General features: G+C 34.6%; 1 protein-coding gene across 1 annotated transcript in view; it reads right to left on the bottom strand.

Annotated features, from left to right (window-relative positions):
- Window positions 1–483: 483 nt before the first annotated feature.
- LOC150086163 (serine/threonine-protein kinase unc-51-like) overlaps window positions 484–27,713 on the bottom strand; it is a 231,459-nt gene continuing 204,229 nt past the window's right edge. Inside the window, exons 21-25 of the mRNA XM_090373751.1 lie at window positions 23,663–23,819; window positions 21,000–21,148; window positions 14,533–14,577; window positions 10,160–10,250; window positions 484–610 (exon numbers count right to left, since the gene is read on the bottom strand). Of these exons, the coding sequence (XP_090229877.1) occupies window positions 537–610; window positions 10,160–10,250; window positions 14,533–14,577; window positions 21,000–21,148; window positions 23,663–23,819 (516 nt within the window). The 3' untranslated portion in view covers window positions 484–536. The remainder of the gene's footprint in view (window positions 611–10,159; window positions 10,251–14,532; window positions 14,578–20,999; window positions 21,149–23,662; window positions 23,820–27,713) is intronic.

Below are 27,713 nucleotides of genomic sequence, written 5' to 3'. Positions count from 1 at the left end.
CTACAGCAATATATATTTCTTTCTAACACATGTGCAATAAGTAATAACAAAATATACACACCAAAAACTAATCTACACATAAAATAATAAAAAAAATAGGGACAGTTAAGCTCATTTCATTAGGATACACAAATCACAATATAAAAATACCAGCTGAACATATAGAGAAATAGCAAGTGACAACGGTGGACAAAATTAGCACATGAATTCATGTGTTAGTGCTGGCCACTAGTTATATACACGTCTGTAAAATGATGACACACAGAAAATAAACTTAACATCCATTTAGTAACCAAAGATCACATGTGCTAACCAAACAGTCAGATCACTGATATAACTAATATATAAAAATGCTACAGTAGTAATACTAATACCTCACTAGTCTCTTAAATAAATTTGCTAGTTTGTGAGAATGTACATAAAGTAAATGTTTAAACAATTGGGCATATCTATAAAACAATAGTCACATACACAAATGCAGATATGGAATATTATTAACTTTTTTTTTTTTTTTTTATCACTTTCCAGCAATTCAACTAGGCTGTATCATAAGCATATACATAACCTTGACTCTGGAGAACATAAAGCCTTTTCTCCACGGCATTAGTATCTGAAAAAAAAACCAAAAAACAATTTAATAGTATAATTCAATAGTATAAGTACAGAAAACCCTTAATTTAATGGCCTCCGATATAACGGATTTTGGATTTAATGGACCGGAAAATAATAATACAGTAATGTACATATTAATCTCAACCATATTATTTTTTTTAAGTTATACAAAACTTCAGTGTTGTTATTAATTAAAAATAAATAATAATTACCTATTTCCATTATTGTTTTGATAATTACCTACTTTTATTTTATAATCAAATTCAGGAAATTGTAGTCAGGAAATTGTTTTTTTTTCTTTCTGAAAATGTGTTCAAATAGCTATTTTTCCAGATTACAGATAACAGATAAGAGCAGCAGGCAGTGACTTGCGAGCTGAATGCAACTTGGGACACTAAACTGTAGGTCTGCCGACTCGCTTTGTTTCGGCCTCAGTCTGCCTCAAACTACCGTGCGATCAGGTTGTATACAGTGTGTTTCTGTGATTTCTGAATTGTGACTTTATTTATTAAATAATTTTGCAATCCTTACAATTTAAAATGGCATCAAGTGATAGAGGAGTTAAAAGAAAGCATGTAAACTTAAATGTGGCACAGAAATTAGAGCTAATTGGGAAATTGAACAAGGCGTCTCAGTAGTACATGTTTGTGAAATTTACGGTGTAAAAAAACAAAAACTGTTTCTGATATCCGTAAATCAAAGGCCAAATTGCAACATATATTGTACAGTGCTGTATATTGTATTAGAGCTTTTTTTTTTACATTAAGAACAATAAAATATTCCCCCCCCTTCTCCCCTATTAGTCCGTTAAATCGAGGGTTTACTGTATATAAAAAATTACCTGCACTGCAATATGTGTTCTCTCCATTTATTGAAGTAAAATTTGCTATCTGTCATTTTGTTCAAAGAGGTTAAGAACTTTCTTTCTGTTCAGGCATGACTGTGTTGACTAGACATATATTCATGTATACAGATTTAATCCTATTGCACAATATTAATTTTTTTTTTCTTTTAAGAAAATGGATACCATTCAATGAAGGTTCCATATTAGAAAAGTCTATAATTTTTGATCTGATAATAAATAATTGTTGTAGTTTTCAACATTATGAAGAATAACTCAAAGTTTTCAATTTAATTCATAGATCACTGGTTAAAAGGTTGCACCACAGCAGGACATATTTGTCATGACTAGATTACTGGTACATTTTTTCTCTGAAATGCCAATTAATGGAACAATCTATCTTGATATTCTGGAGAATTGTGTGCTTTCACAACTAGAGGAATATCAGCTGGATGTTTTTTCAAGAGGATAGGGGCTCCTGCCTCATTGGTATTTTGTTGTATGTCATTTTCCCAAATTGGTCATGGTGAACCAACTGAATGGCCATCTTGGTCACTCGACATACCACTGCTTGAATTTTTCTTGTGGAGTTATGTTAAGGATATGATATTCTCAACAACAGTTACTGATCTGCTATCACTAAAGACAAGAATAACTGAAGCAATCTCTTTGATTTCACATCCTCAGAGCTAAAGGAAGAGTGCATGTTCAAGTTTACTGATGTAGATAAAACTTTTTGAGCTATTATAATTGTGAAAACAGTTAATGTAAACATGCATCTATTCAATAGTTATGGACTTCTTTTTTAAATAAGGGTTTTTTTTACACATCCTATATATCAAATATTTAATTTTTAGAGATATCATTTCTTTACTGCAAATCTGTGATAAATTAAAATTTTTAACGCATTTAAAAGGAACATTTTTTTTTTTTCAGTGTGTAACTTAAGCATTTCAATTGTCTGATGCATCTAACTCATGACCTCTATTCTGCAATTTTAGTAATTGTTTACTGAATGTGTCAAGTACACTATTCAAAACATGTTAGTATGCTTCCTATTATGATGATTTAAAAAATTTTATAATAAATTTTAGTGGCTTTTTTTCTGCAAGAATACTTCAAAATACTTTTATTAAAATTAACCATATTTCAAAATAACCATCTAGTATACAAACCCTCACTCACATGGTGGGAGAACTGAAAGCACTTCAGATTATCATAAATGCTGAATTATCCAACACCAAATTAATGAGGTTTTCCTATAATTGTGTTTTCAGTTACCAACTTTGGTTTGAAAAAATGTCTATTTTTATAGTGGACGCAATAATGATGTTTTTATAAGTGTTGCTCAAATGAAAGGTAGAAATACTGAACAGGAGAAAAACCAGTTTCACCCATGCAGAACTCCTACATGCACATGCTAAAGATGCAAAGTAGAATATGCAAATACATAGGCTATATTAGGGTAACTAAGAGTAAGAACAGGTGCATGTATACTTGCATTTACACTAATGCCAGGAGCATACTAAATAAATCTGAAGTCATCAAATGCAGACATGGTGTCACTCAGACATAAGGGATGCAGATTTGAATATGGGGAGTACAAAGTATACAGAAAGGATGGGGGGGGGGTTATGCTCTTATTTAAAAAGCATATTAAATTTAAGGCAGTGCATTCAGTTGACATAGATGGCTAGTGCAATGTTGAGTCAGTATGGTGTGACAAAAACAGCAAGAAAACAAAAATGAGAGTAGGAGTGTGTTATAGACCTAATGACTGTGATGAGTATAACAAACAACTATACAGAGAAATAGAGTGGGCCAATAAACCCATATAATGGAGGATTTTAACTTTCCAGTTATTGGCTTTTGTGCCTGTCTTCTACAGCAGCATATATCAATGCCTCCTGTGGTCTTCTGTTAAAAGGATGTCAGAAGGATTTTGACGAATCTTGATGCTAAGAAAGCTCCAGGTCCTGATAGTATTTCTCCACTTGTTCTCAAAACCTGTGCTTCTGAACTTATTCCTGTTTTTTGCTACCTTTTTTCACTTTCTTATTCCAAATGTGTTTTTCCTTCTGCTTGGAAATTTGCTCATATCCAGCCACTTCCTAAAAAGGGTGACAAATCCCTCCCATCCAGTTGTCGTCTCATTGCAATTACTTCTGCTCTTTTTAAAGTAATGGAGAAATCAATTAACCACAAACTCTTAAACTATCTAGAATCCTTCCATCTGATCAGCGATCGCCAGTATGGATTCCGTCAGTGTCGATCCACTGGTGATATTCTAGCTTATGTTACCCATTTATGGACAAATTCAATGGAGAAGTTCGGTGAAACACAAGCAGTTGCTCTTAACATCTCAAAGGCTTTCGATTGTGTTTGGTATAGAGGTCTTCTAAACAAGCTTCCATCTTATGGTTTGCCAACTTTTTTTGTAATTGGTTATCCAGTTTTCTCTCTGATCGCTCACTGAGGATGATGGTAGATGGCTCTCTGTCTTCCAACTTCTCCACTAATGCTGGTGTCCCTCAAGGTTCAGTTCTTTCCCCCACTCTTTTCCTTTTGTATATTAATGACCTTCTTCCATTGACCGGAAATCCTATCATAGTTTTGCTGACGATAGCACATTGCATTCCACTTTCCAGTTTGAGAAACCTTGCCCTGCTCAATCAGCTTCAACTTCTCAAATATCCGCTACCAATTCCTTAAATGCCGATCTCCAGGTAATTCTCCAGTGGGGCAAAGACAACTTAGTTGATTTCAATTCTTCTAAAATTCAGTCCTCTCTTAAAGCTCGCAAAAAGAATTCTTTTGCTCCTATGCTTATTTTTGGTGATACTCCGATTTATAGACAAAATATATCTCTTTTGGGAGATTACCCTGACCTGTAATCTCTCTTGGCACAAGACATTAGATACTGATTCCTCTGCATTTAAAAAAACTTGGTTTTCTCTTTCGCTTTCAGTGTTACTTTTCTTCCAAACAGCTGTTCACTCTGTACAAATTGCAAATCCACCCTACCATGGAATATTGTTTTTGGGGCACCCCGAAAACCTCTCTCAGCCTGCTAGATTCCATTCAGAAGAGGGCAGTTAGGTTAATTAATGACTCAACTCTAACAGAGTCTCTCCACTCTCCGTTTCATAGACGTACTGTTTCTGCTGAATGCTTTTTCTACAGATACTTCCATGGGCACTGTTCTGAATTGGCTTCTATAATTCCCGCTCTCTCTTTCAAAACAGTCTGAACATGTGCCAACATCCATTTACTGTCCAACTTCAAACTCACAGAACCAACTTTTCATCTTCCTTGTTTATTCATTCAACTGCCGTTTTCTGGAACAACCTTCTTTCATACATATTTCCCAAAAATTACAGTCTACAGAAGTTCAAGTCTAATGTCAACAAATATATTCTTTTGTCTTCTCAACCTTCAACCCAAGCACGGTACTAAGTACTATAGGATCTAATACCTCTCGTGTTTGGGGTGTTCATAAAAAAAAAAAAAATATTAGAGAAGCAAAAAGAGGAAGCAGTACTCTTGATCCAATTATCAGCAGCGATTCTTCACGCATTAAGAACCTGCAGGTAAAAGAACCTCTGCATGGCAGTGATCACAGTATGCTGATGTGGAATTTGCTTAAAGGCATAACTACTGTCAAGGGTGGGGCTTTTCCTCCTGTAAGGATGACATACAGTCGTCACAGTTTTTGAATTCTATACAGTGAAACTGTCTGATGATGTTACCAACAGAAAATTCTAAATAGGTACCAATCAGAAAAGCAATTGTAGAAGCTACTAAGCTTTTGATACCAACTAAGAAATATCATTCCAAGTTTAGACCTAAATGGATGTCAGAAGAACTGATGAGACTTGTGGCAGAGCAGAAATATGCATAGGATGCATATAAATTATCAGGAGATACAGAAGCCTATAGTAGATATAAACTAGTCTGTAATAAAGTCACAGAGGATGTCAAGCAAGTTATGGCACAGACTGTCAAGAAAACCAGTAAAGACTTCTTTACTTACATTAACAGTAGAAGGAAGGGGCTAAATCACATTGGTCTGCTTGATGTCTATGGTTTAACTGTTAATGATCCTTCCCAGGTTGTAGACAAGCTGAATAGGTATTTTGCATCTACATTCACACACAAGGAGTTCTTTAGATAGGGGATTTCCAAAATTCTTTAAAATCTAACAGGGAGCTAAATGATTTTGTAATAACTGAGAGGAAAGTGGAAGAGAAATTGTTGAAGCTAAACATAAAAAAGCACCAGGGTTGGATGGGATCTATCCAATTATATTAAAGGAGGCAGCAAAGGAGATAAGCAAACTCTTAGCCATAATTATGAGAGCATCTTTTGATTCAGGAGAGGTTCCTATAGAATGGAGATGTGTGAATGTATCTTGAATTTACAAAGGTGATGGGTAACTACAGACCTGTTAGCTTAGCTTCTGTTTCAGGGAAAATAGTGGAGTCTCTGGTTAAAGAAGCAATGCAGGATCATCTAAAAGGAATTATTTATACTGTAGTCCTAGTATGGATTTGTTAAGGGATGATCTTGTATGACCAATCTGATATTATGATGCAATAACAAAGAAACGGGATGCAAAAAATCATTTTGATATCATATACTTGGATTTCAGGAAAGCTTTTGATACTGTTGAACATAAAAGACTGCTGTACAAATTGGAACAATGTAGCATTAAGGGCAAGTTAATGCTCTAAAGGAATGATTGAGCGGAAGAAGACAGAAAGTGGTTATTAACAGACCTGCTCTTCATGGACTAATGTTATTAGTGGGTTCCTCCAGGGTTCAGTGCTGGACCCATTGTTGTTTTATCCATTTACAGGTGACCCCCGCTTAATGCTGATAATTCGTTCTGGAAAAACACAGCACTAAGTGAATCCGTGCTAAGCGAGCGCCACATTCCCATAAGGTAACATGTATTTGTGAGTTGCGATCAGTGGCATAGGATATTTCTTAATCAATAATAAATGGTAGTGAAAAGATGCACAAATGTTGGTCAAAATATTTAATATTCAAATATTTGTACATATAAAATAAAATATTCTGCATTACATACATATGTAATTATGTGGCAACTACTTACTTACATATCAAAATTAAACTTAAAATTCCAATTAAAATCATGAATTTAATTGATTTCATTTAATTAATGAATTTAATCATGAAAAATGTGCCGATTTTGGGTTGTACTTAGGCCCTCTTCCTGGTAAACTAAAAGGGGTTTTAATTTAAAATCCCTTGCAGCTTTACCACCCAACAATAAAGTCAAATGATCCTTCACCGCTTTGAAACCTGGCATGTTTTTTTGCTTCTTTCAATATGAAACTTCTTTTAGGCATTCATTTCCAAAAAAGTCCTGCTTCATCCATGTTAAAAACTTGTTGAGAAGTATAACACATAATACCCTTTTTCAATAATTTAACAAGTTCTTTTTGAAAGTTTTGGCTCCTTGCACTTGCGGCTTCTCCCTGGATTTTAAATCTATCCAACTAACCCTTACTAGTTTTAAATGGTTCCGAATTTTTTTTATTTTTTAGGTGAGCTTTCTTCAGATCATCATATAGGTTAATCGCTTTTATTTTTCTTTAATAATATTTAAACTAAACGGAATTGTGCTTTGGACATTATCTTCAATAAAATTATTTAGAAGTATTGGTATTTAAGGGCACAAGGGCAGCTGAGGCCAAAATGTGCCATATTTAGAAGTCTCTCCATTTCAATTATAATAGCCAGCCTAGTTGCTTGCAGTGGAACAACTGTCTTTCCACTGCTAAAATTAATTCTTTATTTTTTATAATTGTTCTTACAGTTGAACCTGCCAGTCCTAAATTATTACACACACATCCACTTTTCATTGAATAGAATCAATTCACTTCAAAACATATAATTTAATTTTGAAATTCAGTCTTTTTCTTACCCTAGTAGGCTTCGTACTGCATCCAGATGTTGTCGCTTTTTAATTCTTATCCGCCATTATTAACTCTTCAAAAATGTAACTGCGTTGGTTGCATTAATTATGATTCAATGTTCGAGTAAACTGTCCATTATGCACTATGTCTAATACTGTACTGAGTGATGACTAGACTTCGGATAAATGCATATAACGCAAATATTACAATCAATATACTTGATCATTTTTTAAAATGTTGAATTTGGAACTATGTAACAAGTCACTGTACTGTAATTAAATTAGCGTGCAAGAAAATTTCACTGAGCGTGGGAAAATTTCTCAAGTCGGCGTGGGAAATGTTTTAATGCTGTTTTGCTATTCATTTTCAAGTTATCAACTCCATCAGATGAAACATTTTCGTTAAATATGCCAAAAATGCAATCTGTATGCTGGTAAAAGAGCGTTATAGTGATTTGTGACAGCGTTATAGTCAGATATGGGTTTATAATATAAGAACAGCGTTATAGCGAATCAGCATAAAGCGAACTGCGTTATAACGAGGGTCTGCTGTATTAATGATATTGATGAAGATATATCAGATAATGTCTTAAGTTTGCAAATAATATCAAGGTTGGCAGTGTGGCTAATGAGAATAATCAGGATCAGATATTGCAACAAGATCTAGAAAAATTAGGTAGATGGGCCAAGAAATGGCAGTTGAAGTTTAACATTAACAAATGCAGGGTACTGCATATGGGTAGCAGTAATCCTAGATTATGGTACCAACTCTGTAGTAATACACTCAGGTTAATGGAAAATTAAAAAGACCTGGGAGTAACTGTGCAGTCACATATAAAGTTTTCTGAGCAATGCAGACAGGCTACCAGGGCAGGTCATGGGATTTTGTCAATGATATACAGGAACTTTGTTAGCAGGGAAAAGGAAATGATTTTACCTTTGTATAAGGCAATGGTTAGGCTGCATCATGAGTACTGCATGCAGGTCTGGAGGCCTCATTTTATGAAAGATATAAATCTGCTGGAATGGGTGCAGAGAAGGGCAGAGAGACTGGTGAAGGAAATGAAAGGGTGGTCTTACCAAGACACTCTTCAGTTCTGCAAACTGTAGCATCTGGATACTAGGCACCTGTGAGATTATCTGATTGAGATGTTTAAGGCTTTGAATGGACTGAGCAAGCTCAATTCTTATGGCATTCTACCTCTTGCTCAGACTATACGAAAGGAGGCATAAATTCAAATTGAGGAAGGATGATTGCAGGACTTGCCTTCAGAGAATCAACCACCCACTGGTGGTTGATTCTCTGAACAAACTTCCATCTGTTGTAGAAGTGGGCATTTGATGAGGGAATTTTTTTTTTTTTTTTTTTGGCTGATGCTTTATAAGCTTGCTTTCTTGCATCATATGACGCTACTACTACTACCGCTAATAATAATAATAATGTGAAGCATGTATGCATAACAGATTGGACAATGCACATTGATGAAATGCAGATGGGTTTTTCCAAATCAGCAGCTTCTGGCTGCAGGAGTAGTAGTTTCAAGTGAATTTTTTTATTGCATGCAAATTATCATATCAATGTTTTACAAGTGATATAAACAATTCAAGGATTTTCTCCAACTCATGACAAACCTGTCACAAGCTGGAAAAGCATATCATGAATTTAAAAGTGTAGCAATTATGGAGGTAAAGATGAATGAACTGAACAAGTAAATTTGTATGTAATTCTTCATGTGATAGTGAAAGTGGTGAATGTCAGTGCTGGTAATGTGTGCTCCATAATGCTGCTGTTGTTTGGTTTTTAGGAGCATTAGCAACTAAGGCCACATTGCTCCGGGAATATGCGGTGTTCATTCCCTGACCTTTCTGCATCCTCGTATTTGGTGGTGATGGGCTCGAACCCCGGTCTAATCAAGAAGCGTGTGCTACGCACTGCTGCTCCTTCCCACCTGGCTACGGAGGCACCACTCCATAATGCATAACTACTTACATATCAGAAAGTGTCTACAATGTGAATACCCAAACACCATATAGACATACAGAAGAAAATTGGCATCCTGCCACAGCAGGTTGCTCGAAATGGATCACTACACCACTATTAAAGCAGGTAAAAAGGATGAGCAGGATAGCTGTAGCTAAGGAAGGCTTATACCTGTATCATGTACAGCGCTGATGACTTGTTCACATTTTTCTTTGATAACCAAACCCTATTATTGTTGCTACCACATACACCACAATAAATGGAGAAAACTAATGCAAAAATGCTACTGTTTAGTAATGGTGTTGTGTTACTGTGTGGCAACATAATTTCCTACAGAATGAGAGTTATGAAAGCAACACTGAATGGATTTCACTGGAAAGTACTAAAATTCTCACTACTGCCTAGATTTTTCTCAGTGTGATTATCATATTATATATTTTGTTTTACTTGGACAATAACCCTAAAAGCTGTGTTTTTATGTGGATATGGTAACTACAGTAATGATGTGGCCTCAAAAGTAGCTAGCTGAATTCTATATTAAGAATTTGCTTTTGCAACATTGGGATAAATGTCTAAATTCCTTTTGATTCACCCAAGTATTAATAATGAAGCAGTTAAAAAGGTGCCGTTATTGGTGAAACAGATAGGTGAGGTAAGTTGAAAGGCACTGATGATGATTAAATATTGAATATTCAACACAAGAATCACATTGACACATTTTTTGAAAATTTGTTTCAATGAGTTTTCATTTAAATAATAATAGCAAAAGAATGAGACTTACATCTGCTGAGAAGCTTTTTGTCATCTTCATTATTTACTAGTTGTGCCAAGCTATGCAAAAGAATCTGGGCTGTCTGATAATGCTGGAAACACTGTAAGTAAACATTACCTTCAATAATGTGATCACATCACTTGAAAATAAACCGAATTTTTACAAATAATAATAATTTAAAAAAAAAAAAAAGAAAACACTAGACAAATGTTTGAGTTTATTTTATGGAATTTTCTAGCTGTTGTATTTAAGGATTGTCAAATAATTAACAAATTCAGAAATTACAGTAAAATATTTAGCATCCTTAAATAATGATCTGTGTGCATGGGTAATGCACACAAATCATTTCTACTACCAAGGTAGTTTTAATGCATTGTGTGATTGTGAATACCTTCACAACGTAAGTGCCATGGTATTGCACTACCTCAAATAAGTAACACTTCACCTATGGAGAAGACTAATGTTACTTATTCTCAGTGAATACCACCACCCAGACGGCACAGTTTCGAAGCTTACTGGCTTCTCATCAGTGGGGTAGGCAGGTGCCCTTTTGTTGCAATAGTGACAACCCAGTTACGAAGTATAACTCCACGATATGAGAGATGCCTGTGGCGTGCGTGGTTTAATCTAAAAGATATTTCTTGGCTAAATGCCTAAGAGTGTGAAGGAATTTATTTATGCATGGGTAATGTGTTATACTTATTCTATTATACTTCTGGGTGGTGGTATCCACTGAGAATAAGTAACATTAGTCTTCTTCGTAGGGTGAAGCGTTACTTATTCAAGGTAGTGCAATACCATGGAAACTCATTGTAAAGGTATTCACGATCAAACAATGCATTAAAACTACCTTGGTTGTAGAAATGATGTGAGTGCATTACCCATGCATAAATAAATTCCTTCATATGCTTAGGCATTTAGCCAAGAAATATCCTTTAGAATAATAATTACACTAGCCAACATGATTTTTACCTCCAAGAACTTAAATGCTGTTTTTAACCAATTTTTATGTGCAGATTTCAAAAAAAAAAAAAAAAATGTGATGTGCAACTATCATGCCATGATAGTTGCACATCACATCACAGTTATTAAATACAGAGGAAGTTATGTTTTACCAAAATATTCCAATTTTGCATAATCTAGCCAGTAATATATGACATACTGATTTCTTTTAAGAGATATAAGCTAATTCTCTTAATTTTAGCAATCGATTCAGATTTCTATTTATGGTTCTTAGGCACTTGGCATTTTTGGTGAAGATTTTTGTAGGCTGTGCCAAGGTTTTCCAAGTTTTTGCCCCTATGGTTTGGCGAGAACTATCTAACCACATTAATGATTGCTAGTTCTGTATTACAAATATATCTGGTATGTCCAAAAAAATGGCAAACATGCTACAACATATCCAAATATACTTTCTACAATTTGGCCCATTCCACACAGTGACGATTTGCCAGTACCAGTGCTCCCAAAACTTGGGGTAACAGTAGTGGGGAAGATAATAGTGATCAAGTTCAAGCTGAGGATTCCCAAGACGTCGACTATCATCCAATAAGCTCAGGGAGCGAAATACATTTAATCAAACAAGATGAGTTGAATGACTTGGTTTGAGACTTAAATTTGTCGAAAGAACAAGCTGAACTTTATGTTCTAGGTTACAGCAGTGGAATATACTCACAGCAGGAACAAAGGTTTGTGTTTTGAAAAAGACATGAAAAGTTTTCGAAATACTTTGCTAAGGAGGACAGTACGTGTTTTTGCAAATACATTATTGGACTTCTGAAAGAACTAGGTGTCGTGCATAAGTCAGATGAATGGCATTTATTCATAGATGCCTCAAAATTAAGTTTAAAAGCAGTTTTGCTTCATAATGGCAATGAATTAATGGATTTAAAGAAAGTCATGAAAGCATGTCTAAGGTTCTACATGCCATAAAATACCAGGATTACGGTTGGAACATGCATATGTTCCAACCGTAATCCTGGTTTGCTTGTTGGTTTGCAAGGGGGGGGGGTTCAAAAATAGTATTTTGTGTTTGTGGGACAGCCATTCAACAGAAGAACATTAAGTTGTGCAACATTGGGTCAAGCGGGAACGAGTTCATACAAGGACAATGTAATGTAAAATATTTCTTTAGTGCAATCAAACAAGGTTCTTCCACCCCTGCACATCAAACTTGGATTGATGAAAAATTTCGCGATGGGACTAGATATAGAAGGTAATGGATTTGCATACTTGAGAAGTGTGTTACCTAATTAACATATGCCAAACTTAAGGAATTTTCGTAGGACCCCAAATTAGAAAACTCCTGAAAGACGATGTGTTTGAAACCCAGGTTAAAAGAGTTTGAATTGGCAGCTTGGTGATCATTTAAGGTGGTAGTCATGGTTTTTTGAGTAATAGGAAAGAAGAAAACTATGAAATATTGGTGTCTAATTTATTCGAGTGCCACAAAAACATGGGCTGTCGAATGCCACTGAAATTTCATTTTCTTTATTCACATCTGGAATTTTTTCCTGAAAATCTGGGAGATATGAGTGATGAACAAGGGGAATGGTTTCATCAAGGTATTTCTATGATGGAAAAGCGGTACATATTTCTGGGATCCTGTAATTATGGGGGATTACTGCTGGTTCCTTGTGAGGGAGAGTAAGCAGGAATACAAGAGAAAACCCCTTTGTAGCAAACATTTTTAAGGACAATTACAGGTATGCTGATTATATATTATTGAAATATAACTATTTTGCAATGATTTATGATATTTTTTCTGAAATTAAATGAGTCACAGAGAATGTATGATATATTTTTGTATTACAAACTTGAGCTTTACTTATATATCTCTTTATTTTAACATTAAACGTTGATATATTTTTTTGATGTAGATGTGATAGAGACTTTTTATGGTGATTTTCAGAATCAGCATGTTTATTTCCTCCAGAATCACATATTTTCATTGTGGAGGTATAACAAAAAATTTTTTTGTTGGTTAGTGTTATTATTATTAGTAGTAGTAGTGGCAAACTTGCAAGAAAGCAAGTTTATATAGCATCAGCCAAAAGAGGAAAAAAAAAAAAAGAAAAAAAAGGAAAACCTCCCACATTACCTGTTCATCCTCTCTAATAATTTATCTAGTTCTTCCTTGAATTTATTCAAACTGCCCACTTCCACATCAAAAGATGGAAGTGGGCAGTTTGAATAAATTCAACAATCAACCAACCACTGGCTGAAGGCAAACCTCTGCACATCTATCCTGCAACCATCCTTCCTTAATTTGAATTTATGCTCTCTCACGTGTATAGTAGAGGAAAGAATGCCATCAGCAATGGGCTTTCTCAATCCATTCAAAGCCTTAAACACTTCAATCAGATCACCTGACAAGGTGTCCAAGTCTCCAGATGCTGCAATTTGCAGAACTAAATAGAAATACAGAAATTTCTGTTTATTCTCATGACAGCAGAGGCAAGAAGAGGATACCCGAGGCTAATGCTGTCTGAGCTTGCTTTCTTGCATCATTTGCTATTACTAATACTAAAACTAAACTTCTAGAATCTTGCTTTTCTGTCAATGGCAATTTTTGCATAACTCCTCCTCCTACCACACTAATCAATTCCTACTAATGCTTCTTTTCAGTTTTTTGGCAGTGAGATTATAATCTTGACACTCAGATTTCCTGACAGCATTTCTCCAGTTGTTTTACAAACTGGAGAAATGCTGTTTCTCCAGGAGTCCCTCTGTTACTTGTGGTTATATGCAAATGCATTTAATAACTAGATTTTTGTGATTCCAGGGTTAATGTAATTAGGGTTAAAACTATCAGCCATATGAACAGAAAATTGACAGCCAAGATATTAAATTCATAAATAGTGAACATTAACTATTTTTATTAAGTGAATTATTGTAAAGTGATGGTAAAAATGAATGGATTTTTAACTGATTTTTACAAATACCTGTTGGTTAATAATTATGAGGAAAAAAATAAGAAAAAATTATATTGACTGTACAGCAAAAATTGTACTTCGCAGAAAGAATATTAAATACAATATTTAGACTGGCCTCCATAGCCAGGTAGTCAGGAGTATACGCTCTTTGAGCAGACCGGGGTTCAAGCCCCTGACTGCTAAATATGGTCGATCTGACAACTTTCACTGGACCAGCGTGGCAGATTATGGTCCATTTCCCTCAATATGAATCATTTAGGAGGCTTCCATCGTGCAGTGGATTAATAATAGCTGCAGTTTACCTTTTTTTTTTTTTTCCCCTTTTTAATACTTATTACAATATTTAAAGAATTTCTTGAAAATTTAAAAAACAAATGAAAAAGTAAAGATATTTTAAAAGTTTGCACATTAAAACAAGTTTATTCTGATACATATAGAATAAAGTACCTCTTTTGAATTTCCAAACAGTTCCTCAAGTGCTGCTGACTGGCACTAAAAGAGAAAATGAAAAATGGAATTAAAAATTATAATTACTAGTGGGGTTGCTTAGAATACATGCCAACAGCTATGATCTGACATCAATCTATCTGTAAATTGCATATATCTCATGCTAGTTTGACTGTTTTGCAAGATGAAAAATATGAGTTTCTGGTTGGCAAAGAAAAAAGCATACAGCCATCATGGAGACTGATTAATTCATTCATTCCACCCATTTTCCTTATTTTTACCAATATCTGCTAAAAACTGCTAGTGTTATCTTTCGTAAGGAAGATAACACTAAGGAAGGATTACAGCTTACAAATGCCAACATTGCATGGCCATTATATTGGATCTCACAGTTGCTTTTAATTCTGAAGTATTCCAGCTTTAATTCATCTCTTCTTATTTATTATGCAATTAAAGATCCTTTATTGTGTGTGTATTGGAGACAATACTCAGTAACTCAGGTGTGTGAATTGCTGGAAGAGGAAGCTCCCCTCGGGACATCCTGCTACATGCAGAACATGTCCGGATTTTGAACGAGCCCTGGATGCAGTTCGAAGGAGGATGGACTATGACTAGTTGATTTGCTGAGGGTGAGGTGAACCATTGGTTTACCCTTGGAGAGGTCTAGATGGCTTGTTATGTCCTTCTGGACTATTTATGGAGCTAATGTGATGCCAGTGAAGGCATCGCTTGGCCTGATGTGAGTTTATAATGGATTATGTCCTCTTTTGAGGGGCAGGGTTCCTGGCCTTGTGTTGATTCCATCTGTTAGGACTTAATAGGTGGTGAATTACATGCGATGGACTACCTTGGATTTGTTTTTTTTTGTTAATTGAGAACTTAGATAGTAGTAACCTACTAACTTGTGGTGGGTGCCGAAACTCAATGGTAGGTGTGATGGCCCGTTCCCACTGCGACGTTAAAGGTTGCTCTCTTGATCAACGCTCTTTTATTTTCTTACTTTTATGTTTAAATTGATCCAGAGATGTGGAGTCTGCTTTGTTATATAAAACTACTGATATGTGATGTTTCTGTAATGATAAGCAGGTGAATTGTAGTGACATATGTGCAAAAGCACGGGAAGTGCTTTTGCACATGATGGCTCACTTAAATATAAATGTAATGTAAACGTAATACGCAGTAACTGAACATTCATTCTTTTAAAATAATCAAAAGAAAATTTGCAACTGAAAATTATTCTGCTAGGACTTTGGGTTGCTATTTACAACTGTTTTTATTCCATTTCTTCTTGACCATCTGAACTTCAAGGCTTGTGCCAATGATAGAACTTTTCAGTTTTAAGTCCCTAAACAACAGCAATACATAACTATTTTGATTTTGTTCAAGAAGAATGTTCTTCAATCTCACTACCTATACTCAATTTTTTTTAACTTAATTGTAATAGTGCTAAAATGAATTATCTGATTTTTTCATTAGGAAAAATAATAGTAATAGCCATACAGTGCAAGGAAGCCAGAGGCTTTTGTTGCACTGGCTGGGGGGGGGGGGTGTAGATAAGAAAATGCAAATTATATGCTTTCCTTTTCACACAGGTAACTATCCAGCTGATCTTTGAATTTATTCAAACTGTGAGCCTCAACTACCTGCAAGAGAGACTTGTTCCAGCAATCTATGACTTGCTGGCTAAAATAAAACTTCCTGCAAGCTAATCTAAACCTTAACCCCCGTAATTTGAATTTATGACCCCTATTTCTGGAATTATTTATAACAGTGTGAATTTTACCTTCATTCATTTTACTAATCCCTCTCAGAGCCTTATAAACCTCAATTAGGTCACCTCTAAGGTGTCTGGTTGCCATGCTCTGTAGTCTACATAATTAGAGTCTTTATTCATACAGTCATCCTTCTGCCAATCTCACCATTCAAGTTGTCCATCTTTCGACCCTTTTAAGAAGCTCAATGTCTTTTTTCAGATGAGGTCTTCATACTTGAATACAGTACAGTAATACCCCGAAGTTACGCGATAGGTGGGTCCGACGAAAATCGCGTAAGTCGAATTCGCGTAAGTCGGGGTACAACTTTGCATATAAATACATATAAATTTTGCTTAATTGGGACCAAGGACTAACAAAAACACTAGTTTAGAAGAAAAATATTAATAAAATTGCAGTTCTTTATACATATTAATACAAAATATGTATTAAAAAACAAATGACTTACGTTAAAAAGTTATTTCGATGTCGATGGCTTCATAAAATCTAACAAATTCGTCTGACGACACAGCGCGTTCTTTTTTTCACGCAGAATTTCTTCGTAGCAAGCTAATAATTTTTTTATTCCTTGCTTTGTAGCTATAACGCGTTCTTCGTTGGAGTCTATGTTTTCTAAAATTTTTAAGCCCTTTACAATTGAGCCCTTTTCAATTTTCAACCTGTCAAGTTTGCAATTGTCATGTGCTTTTGGCCGTTGCTTCGTTTAGGCCTGTAGCACGTGCAATATCACATGGTCTTTCATTTCGCTCAAAGCGTTTCACAATTTTATATTTTTTCTCTATCGACAGAGGCGGACTGGCCATAAGCCTTACCGGGGAAACCCCGGTGGGCCAGTGTGATTTTGGCCATAAACCATAGTATGAGGCCACTATAAATTTTCCCGGGTAAGAATTTTTGATCCAGTCCGCCTCTGTTTATCGATAATTGCTTTTCTTTTTCTCTCTGAATCTGCAGTGTCTTCACCAGGACGCTTCCTTTTCACACCTTTTAATTAAGTATTTTACTCATTTTTAGGGAATAAAGCACAATTACAAAACGAGGAGGCACGCTTGATACGCATAAACAAAGCTGCGCGCATGTAGCAACTGAATAAACAACACCACAAAGGCAGAGATACACTATTAACACCTCACATTTCTAGGGGTTACTACCATAAAACAATAAAAATCCAGTTGCATTTCTGCTAGTGAAATCTGTTATAAACTGGTAGTAAACTCGATCTAATTGCATTTGCGATTATACCGATAGCTGGAATTGTGTTGGTTTTTACGTTATTAGGGTGAAATGTGTTTCCCCTTCACTGATATAAAAAACATAAAAGCAGCAAAGTTGAATTTTGTTCATCTTTCGCTCTCATTCTCCGCCGTCGCACTGTATATCGATAACATATGAAAAACGACCTTGAAGATAGTGGGCGGCAGCGTTGCCAAACGAAAAAATCAAGAACCGCGTAACTCCGAGTTCGCGTAAGTCGGGGTATTACTGTATTCCAAATGTGGTCTTGCAATTGCCTTATGGATTATGACCTCCCTATTTCTACAGGATAACATTCAATAAATTATCGATAGGACACCTTGAGTTTTGCTGGCTGCCTATTTATCCTGTTTAGAAAACTTCATATCTGCCTGTATTGTAATTCCTAGATCCATTTCCTCCTCCATTGTTTTTAATTCAACCCCACCAAGTGTATAATTTATTTGTAGGTTGTTATTCCTTGCATTTAGCAGCATTAAAACATAGCTGCCACTTCTCTGACCATCTCTGCAGTCTGTTCAAGTCATCCTGAAGGAGCACTGCTTGGCACTGATCATTAACAACTCTGCTTTTATGTATTGGCAATACACTGGAAACTTCTCCAATCCAAAGGAATCCTCCCCTTAATCCAAAAATGCCCTCATAATTAACCTCAGTGGTACAATACACTCCCTCGCTCTTCCCTCAAAACTACAGGGTATATGCCATCAACTCTGGGAGCCTTACTTGCCTTAATGCTCAAAAGTTTTTCTAATAAACAATCATCTGTAATTATGACGTCACTAATTTCATATGACTCAGCCTCTTCTCAGCATGAAGGGTCTTTCTTCAGTAGACAGATGCAAAGTTCCTATTCGATTCATCGGCAACATTGGCTGGGTTATCTAAGACTTTCCCACACCCAGTGCACAAGGGTGCAACCTGATTAGCTTTCTTCTTTGTTGTATTCATATACATGAAAAATTCCTTGTCCCCATTCTTTGCTCTCTTAGCTAATGCTTTCTCATATGCAGCCTTGACTTCCCTGGCCTTATTTGTGGTACTATTACAAATCAATTTGTACCGTCGTAGGTTTTAGTACTTTTCATCACTCTGTAACTGTCCCATGCTATCTTTTTCTGCTCTATTTGACCAGCCAGCTCTGCAGTCATCCATTTCGGCATCCTCCTCCTGCAATATTTTCTTAAAGGTATGTATGCATTCATGATAGCTCCTGTGATTTTTGCTTTAAAAGTATTCCATAATTCAAATGAAAAATACTTCTGAATAATTTCCTCAGTTGTTCAAAATCAGTGATCTTTTAAGGGTGCTTTAAACTTGGGAAACAAAAAAAAATCACAAGGAGCTAAATCCATTGAGTATGTTGGATGGGAGACCATAGTGCTTGACAAAAACTTCTAAAATCAAAAATACAGATTGACTATGCAGAACTATTGTCACAATGCAAGTGCCAATTCCTTGAAGCCCACTTTTCTCCAAACAGCATCATGCAACCACTGTAGAACTGTTTTGTGGTATTCTTAGTTCACTGTATGACCATGCAGGACAAATTCTTAATGAAAATGCCTGAAAAGTCAAAAAATATGATAAGCATGATCTTCATGATTGACTGAGATTGTCTTGCTTTTTTGAACCTTGGAGAAGATGGATTCTTCCATTCAGAGGACTGGTCCTCTGTTTCTGGATCATAGTCTAATATTTACAGTTCATCAGTAATGATGGAAAAAAAAAACAAAGTGTGGGTAAGCAGCAACAGCAGCATGCTGACGAAAATCCTTACAAGTGAGAAATTGCTGCTCTCTGTGATCATCAGTGAGGACAATGAGACAAAAACTGGGATGAAATGTGTGGCATTCCCAAATATTGTGGTTAAACTGATTGTCATGTTCCATAAAAATACCAATTGCATTAGCCACTTTGCAGTAATTAAATTTTGATCACTCCTGATTTGATTATGAATGATTGAATCATTAGTTTTTGAAGTTGAAGGATGGGCAGAGTGAGGATCACCTTCGACAAACAGGTGGTCCTCTTTAAACTCTGTGAACCACTGAAAAGGCTTCGAATGACATATAACATCTATGAAAGCCGTTTTTAGCATTTTGTGGGTTTCTGTTGCACTTTTTTCCTGATGTGAAACAAAATTTGATGCAGATTTGCTGTTCATTACAAGCACTCATTTTAAAATGTGATGAAACACACACTTTCTATTCAATCCATGCTAATTCAGACTGACTGCGGGTAAATGGGTGATTCACGTTTATTATATCTAGATGAGCCACCAAACATGTTTTAGCAAGTTGGAACTTGTCAACATGCTGCAATTTCAAGTTATGAAGTTATTTGCTATCACATTATGTGTAGTTGTTAATTTTTTTCTAACAAAAAGCTTTCCATTATTTGGAAAGCTTTTTTTTTTTGGATTTTGATTTACGGGTTAATAATAAGAAATATACATGTAAAGATAAAAAAATATTATGAATTGCAAAGGCAACCAATGTAAGATCTGTTAGTTTATGTTTGGTATTTGAACTGAGAATTCAAGTAAAATGTTATGAAAATCTCCTTTTAGTGAAGTTAATTCACTATTTCCTGAATAGGTCAAAATCATATTCTCCAGAGATACAAAATAATGTATTTTCAAATTGTGGCAGGAAAATCTTTGCTATGGCCGACATGCATAAACAAAATTCTGTCAGATTGAACAGTTTTTGATATTATAACTGTCAAGTTCACATCATTTGGCAGTATGACATTGTAACCAGTTGTTTTTTACAGTTGTGAGAGAGATCTAGGAATGCTGTGAGAAATAATAATTATTTCTCACAGACATTATTTTAATGATTTTCTTTTTTGAAAATTGCAGGGTATTCCATTTTTTAGAATAAAAATTCACTACAAACTTAGCAAGTTTAAACATTTATCTCTAAACTAACTTTTTTTCTATTCAAGTAAGAACTTTACAAACTTTGGCACTCATAAATTTTCAAAGATTTTATTGATAAATAAATTTTATGTTTATACTTAATTATGGCCATATAAGTTCAAAGAAATCTACAAGAATTCTAAAAGAAATCTATATGCTGACCAGCAACTAATGGTGTAATAACTATTTAACTATTCAAGCATCACATCATTAGGTGTGATGTTTAAACAGTTAAGCAACCATTCTCATGACTGATAGTGTCAAATTGTCTGACAAGATTATGCATTTTTGAAAAAATAAATATAAAAAGGGGAAAATTGCATACAAGAATAAACTCCTTTTAAAACTGAAATATTAAATTTTCATTATTTGATTTGAAAAAGAACTACAAGCTGTTTCTACATGAAATTAATATTTTAATTTACTATTTAAATGTTAAAAATTGGTTATCATCATTGTATAATTGAAAAAATTTGTTTTCAGGGTTGCCTTGTCTTATTTTGGCAGATAATTACCATTTCAATAGCATGATTATAAATAAGACGGTCAGCAGTAATTTTGGACGATCCTGGATCAACCCCTGAAGACTGGAGGAGTCCTACACCATTAAGTGATTTGCACATATTTAAGCAGTGATGATAATGGTCCTTCATAGTGCACAGAACTGAAAAAATAAATAAAATACAGTAAAGATGAATAGTATTTATTAGTTTTTAGGTAAAATAACCAATAGAATTTCAAGAAATTGTTACTTGGCATTATTAACAAAGGGGACATATTAAATAGAATCTTAACAGCTCAGCATGGCTGAAAGTTCTCTGTTATTTAAAAGGTTGCCCCAAATGAGCTGTTCAGGTTAATAAAAATGAAATGTATTGATCAAAAGCTATATTATATATTTATTTATATATCTGTAGTTTGTGTGCACTTCATATTCAAATATAAATATGAAGTATACTGTTAAAAAAAATATTCATATATAGGTTTTTTAACTGTGCATTGTGATTTTAAAATATTTTTATACATTTGCAGCATGCTGTTTTAACCCTTTCAGCAGTGGGTTTTCTGCATGTGGGTAGTTCCTTCATAGTATACTTTTGTAGCAATGGGCTCTGTGGAGCTGTATTTTTTGTGGAATTCTGAATTTCTCCTGAATCTGTCAAACTAAACACCTTGTACATAAATGATTTAAAATATTAATACAGTCAGTCCTCGTATAGCACGATAGTTGTGTTCCTAGAAACCCTCGTGCAATGCAAAATCTTGCAATATAAACAACAGGCCCTATGGGAAAAATAGGGTTAGATGCCGACCACCCAAGATTGAACACACATTTGTAACCAAAACATTACCAAACACAATAAATAATCGTAATAAAATCCTTACGTATTTTATTACGACTATTACATAATGAAATATTGCTAATGCTTTTGCTTCTATCGTAAGCAAACTTGTTTTTTGTTTGATTTTTTATCCAAACAGATGACAGCCGTTCCATCGCTCCCAATTCTTTGTGTCTTGATCTAATGGATTTTAATTACACTTTGAGTTGTTCCTGCTATGAAAGTTGTATTTATTTTCTCTGCATTCTTTCTAATTGTCGGCGTTGCCTCATTTAGGCCTGTAGCACGTGCAATATCACATGGTCTTTCATTTTGCTCAAGCGTTTCACAATTTCATATTTTTTCTCTATTGACAGAGGCAGACTGGTCATAAATCTTACCGGGGAAACCCCAGTGGGGCGTGTGATTTTGGCCATAAACCATAGTATGAGGCCACTACAAATTTTCCCGGGTAAGAATTTTTGACCCAGTCTGCCTCGGTTTATCGATATTGCTTTTCTTTTTCTCTCTGAATTTGTAGTGTCTTCACCGGGACGTTTCCTTTTCACACCTTTTAAGTATTTTACTCATTTTTTAGAGAATAAAGCACAATTACAAAAATGAGGAGGCACGCTTGATACACATAAACAAAGCTGCATGCGTGTAGCAACTGAATAAGCAACACCGTAAAGGCAAAGACACACTATTAACACCTCGCATTTTACTAAAGCACATTTCTGGGGGTTACTACCATAAAACAATAAAAACAATTTCCAGTTGCGTTTCTGCTAGTGGAATCTGTTATAAACTGGTAGTAAACTCGATCTAATGGCATTTGCGATAATACCGATAGCTGGAATTGTGTGGGTTTTTACCTTATTATGGTGAAATGTGTTTCCCCTTCACTGATATAAAAAAAACATAAAATACATTTTCAGAATCTTCTCTTTATTCCTATCGTGTTGCATTCAGTTGGGGTGATTCCGCATTCAACTGCCATTTCTTGTAAAGACCAAGGCGAATCGCGCATAAGCGAATTCGGTTCGTGTTATATACGATATCGTTCCCCTATTTATAAATCGTGTATGATCGAATTCGTGTAGTGTAAACACGTGTTATACGAGGACTGACTGTATGTTCTTTCAACTTCATTACCTTTATTTAACTATTATTAGAGTAGAATTATTTAAAAACCAAATCACAAAAAATTGTAAAAAAATTTGGAAACATATTTGTAAATAAAGCCTATTGTTACTTTTTTTATGGAACAATATCCTCTACATATGTGTGTATTACTTGGTTCAGTGTTATCAAGTTCTAGTTCTGAATTCTACAGAAATTCTTCAATTTCAGCTTTTGTAAGCCCACACTGGACAACTGAAGTTGACAAGTGCAATCTTCTCCTATTTTTCAAAGCTATTTTTCTGCTGTCATCTATTACAAACTGTCTATAATTAGTTGAAAACACAGATAAGGGATGGACATGCGTGCAATATTTTAAGGCAATTCTTCTATTGAAGGAACATACTGTGAGGCAACCTTCAAACCACAGATCTATGTATGTACTCCCCAGAGCCCACATATGAAAAATGCAGATCGATATACGTGCTACTGAAAAGGTTAATAAAATTTTAATTTTTGTTTGGGTGGCAAAATAACAAATTTTTAATATACTTGTATTAAATATGGTTCATTTATGATCCTGATATATATCCTTTTCAACTGTTATGATTATTCTCAACAAGGTACTAGGTTAAGTGACAACAATAAGCTAGGAAACTTGATAATTATCATCGGTAAGAAGAAATAAGTCAAGGCTATCCTCTGACCTTGGTAGAAAATTTTTCAGAACTAACCTTTCTTTACAGAAGTTGATGGTTGTAAATGGCCAGCTTGCACTTCCTGTCTGGACAAATGGAGAGAGGATGACAACAACTGAAGAGCTCTCATATATAAAACTAGTTGCTCTGCTTGCCGATAACCTTCACTAACTACTGATATTGGATCCTGAGACTGTCATATGAAAAACACACAAAACCCCAGTTTTTTTTTAATAATTATATGTGTTGATACATTTTAATTACTGGTTTAAAAAACTATAAATAGACTACAATTTAAACAAAGTACAGTTAATTCTCTAAAAACATATATTGTTATTAAAAGTGCAAATGAAATAATTAGTTGTGTAACAATTAACAAGTTAAGAATCCAATTACTAAAGGATATCCCACAAGACTGGAACCATAGTTATAAAATATGTTCAATATGTGCACAATTCATATGAATGTAACAATGCAATCATTTTTGGTACAGCATGAATTCTTTGAATGAGGTTATTGGGTAACTGAACTCAATAACTTCATTCTTTAGGATGCTAAACATTACGAGTTAATTAAACTCTACGAGTTAATTTGTTCCTAGTGCGTGTTCGTACAGCAAAAACTCGTAAAGTGGGAATTTATTTTCCATAGACAATAAAAATAGGGGTTATGTTCTCAACAAAGATTGATTTATCAAAAGAAATGAAAACGTAGTCTGTAAAATCAAGCAAATTATAAATATAGATAAATTATTTATGACTTACAAATGTCAAAGGATGTTTATTCTTCACCGTCATCGTCGACTAAGTGCACACTCATTGATCACTCATTATTGGTTCAGCACTCGTTGGTTTGTTGCACAAGGAATTGTTTTCTTCAGAAATGTTTCAAAAGGCGTTTGTTTCCAAGATAATCTTCTCTTTTAATTATAAATTTCACGATTGCATGCATAAGTATTTTTTAATGGCACACACAAATTGCAACTAATATGATTCATGTGGAGGAACAAAGTTTACGAAGCTTAAAAAAAGAATGAAGAGAAGATTCTGAAAATTTGTTTTTTATACGATTGAAGATTTCAGTAAAGGGGAAACACATTTCACCATAATAACGTAAAAAACCACACAATTCCAGCTATCAGTATTTTCGCAAATGCAAGAACCTCCAGAATTATGCTTTAGAAAAATATCATAAAGTGTTTAAAATTGATTCTTATAACAGAACATATGATAACGATGAAATTGTAGTGAATTTTAATGATTTGAATTGGTAACTAATACAATTTACAAACCATGCTCACGACCTTTTTATACGTGTGGTTTGAAATGCGGTTTGAAAAACAGTTTATTTATGAATGTTTAACATTCATTTTTTGCAATTAATGTTCATAATTTCGATTTTGTTGATACTTAGGGAAAAAAACTCGTAAACCCAGGAACTTGTAAAGCGAGAATGGCCTGTATATACATTCTGGTATATGCAAGTGTATTTTCAAAGTATATGCATTCTGGCTTTGAGATGGCACCCATAAGTAAAAATTCAGAGGGTTAAGGGATTGTAATGGCCATTTCACTGTTCATCCAGTCACTGCTTCATGGCTGCAATGAGCAGGTGCACTATCTTGCAAGAACCATTCCAGATACTTGTCCTACTTGGACAATGTTTGTAAAAGGCTTATCCTGCAGCATATCAAAATACTCTTGTCACTGTGTTTGTAAAAGAGAATTGACCAATTTTCCAATGTATGTAGCACTAGATATATTCTCAATAGACATGAAGGGGCCTGTAAGCACCCCATCTTTGAGTCTATGGTGTTGTATGAGATGAGAAAATGTTGTTCCCAGTTCTCATCCCTTCCCTTTTCTTTCCTCCCCTAAATGATATGAGTGTTCTGTGAGTCCCTGGATCATTTAAGGTTTTACCCTTTTATCCCCACCTTTCATTTCTGCTTCCTTTCTCACAATCCTTTCTCACAATTTTACCCTTTTATCCCCACCTTTCATTTCTGCTTCCTTTCTCACAATCCTGCTAAATTGTACCCTCAACCTTCACTATTTTATTTCCACCCCTTTTCATTTTATCCTCAAATTTTAATTTCCTGCTCTCTTCCTTTTCTCTGTATCCTTCTGTTTTGTCTCATCATCCTCAGCAATGTACAAATACTCTACTTTGATTTAAGTTGAGAAAAGCATCATATCAATACATAAATCTTCTGTGTAAATTTAGTCTTATTTTATGTTGTATATTTTTAATGCTTTTAACTGTATACTCTATTAAAGTTGTTTCAACTTTGGTCAGCATAGGAATCAATTACACGTATCCTGTTCTTGATCTCCAAGAGGTCCCACTCATAAGAAGGTATGCAGTTAGTAAACTTTGGGCTGGGCTGAGTTACTTAGAATTAGAACTGAGGTAGGTAAGACCATGAGACATTAGAATATTATGTCTGTAAATTGCCTGTTTTGTGTAATTAAAAACAATGTAGCTCTTGCCCAAACACAAACTCAGCCAAGGAGTGGGGGAAAAAAAAAAAAAAAAAAAAAGCCTATAAAAATTCCTCTTACTGAGATAAAATTCAAATTTAAGCCTTACCTCCTTATTTCTCACCCAATATGGGAGAATAGCAGTCATACTCACTTAGCCACAAAATATCTGGTTCAGCAATTTTTTCTTGTAGGATCAAAACAAATAAATCAAGTCAAAGACTAGTCATAAGTCCATTATTAAGATTATACAACTTAAGCAGATTAGATAAAAGATTAAAAGGGAGATAAAATGAAAATATAGTTGGTGAAATATTGCTTAATTTAAATAGCAGAATTTCCAAAACTTAGGGTTTTGAGTTTAGATGTAGAGGTTATTTGTCAGCAAGTATAGGAGCATCTTAAAAAAGTAAAAAAGTAAAACTAGATCTTAAAATCTCTACTTCTGTTAAACAGTTTTTTTAAACATGTTAGTGCAGATCTGTGCTTTGACTAAAGATTTGCTTGTCTGTAAGGAAAAATTTTCTTATCAACAAGCAGACTGTCTCTTATACAAAAATATTAGCATTCAAGATGAGTGGAGTAAGAAACCCTGCACTACATGTTTTTCACTTACAAATTTTCTCACATATCCTTCCAAAATATAATTAAATAGCAGCAATATATTTAAGTAAATCAACATCATTTAGGGCAATTAACTTCAGCTTACCATAGAAAATTATGCCAATTCGAGAGAGAAGAGAGAGAGAGATGTGTAAGCACAATAAAAACCTCAATGTTACAGACTAATAAGGGAAAGAGGGTGTCTGTTATTGATGAATGTCCATTAAATTAGAAGGGTTTTTTCCAAGACCATTTGTATCCCAGATAACTGAAAATTTAAAGTTACTCTTATATGTATGTATTAGAAATGCTGAAAGAAAATTAAACAATCAGAAATAAGCTTTCATTTATTTTGATTTTATTGGTTGATGGTAGAAGATAATTTCCCATGATTCAATAATGGTACCTGGAAAAATGTTATTAAAAGTCAGAACTAAGTAGTTGAAGTTGAAATACTGGTGAATCTTTAGCATTAGCATTACAATTTACAACCCACAATTTCCAGTCGATATCTGGAAAGTTAAAATACCCCATTATAAGACATTCTGATTTACTGGCCACTCTATTTCTCTGCACAATTGCTCATTATACTCATCAAATTCATTAGGCCTATAACACACACACACACCTACTCTCATTTTTCCTTTCCCAGTGCTTATGTCACACCAAACAGACTCAAGATTGCATTGTCCACCAACATCAATTGGATGCACTTCCTTAGATTTTGTGTGTTTCTTAACTAACAGCATAACTCCTCCTCCCTTCCTGTCCTTTCTATCCTTTCTGTACACATTGTATTCCCCAAATTCCAATTCTGCACTGCTTATGTCTGTGTGACACCACGTCTCTGATATCCCAACAATATCTGCTTTTGATGTCTTGAAGCTCACTTCGAAGCTCATCAAATTTATTAACTTATACTCCTAGCATTGGTGTACATGCAAGTATACATGTACCTATTTCTACTCTTAGTTACTCTAACAGAGCCAATGTATTTATTT

The sequence above is a fragment of the Mastigoproctus giganteus genome, chromosome 5 (genome assembly GCF_048544385.1).
Source record: "Mastigoproctus giganteus isolate SK-2022 chromosome 5, ASM4854438v1, whole genome shotgun sequence".
NCBI classification, from domain to species: Eukaryota; Metazoa; Arthropoda; class Arachnida; order Uropygi; family Thelyphonidae; genus Mastigoproctus; species Mastigoproctus giganteus.
Note: the sequence above shows the minus strand (reverse complement) of the source record. Positions and strands in the feature narration are given on the sequence as shown.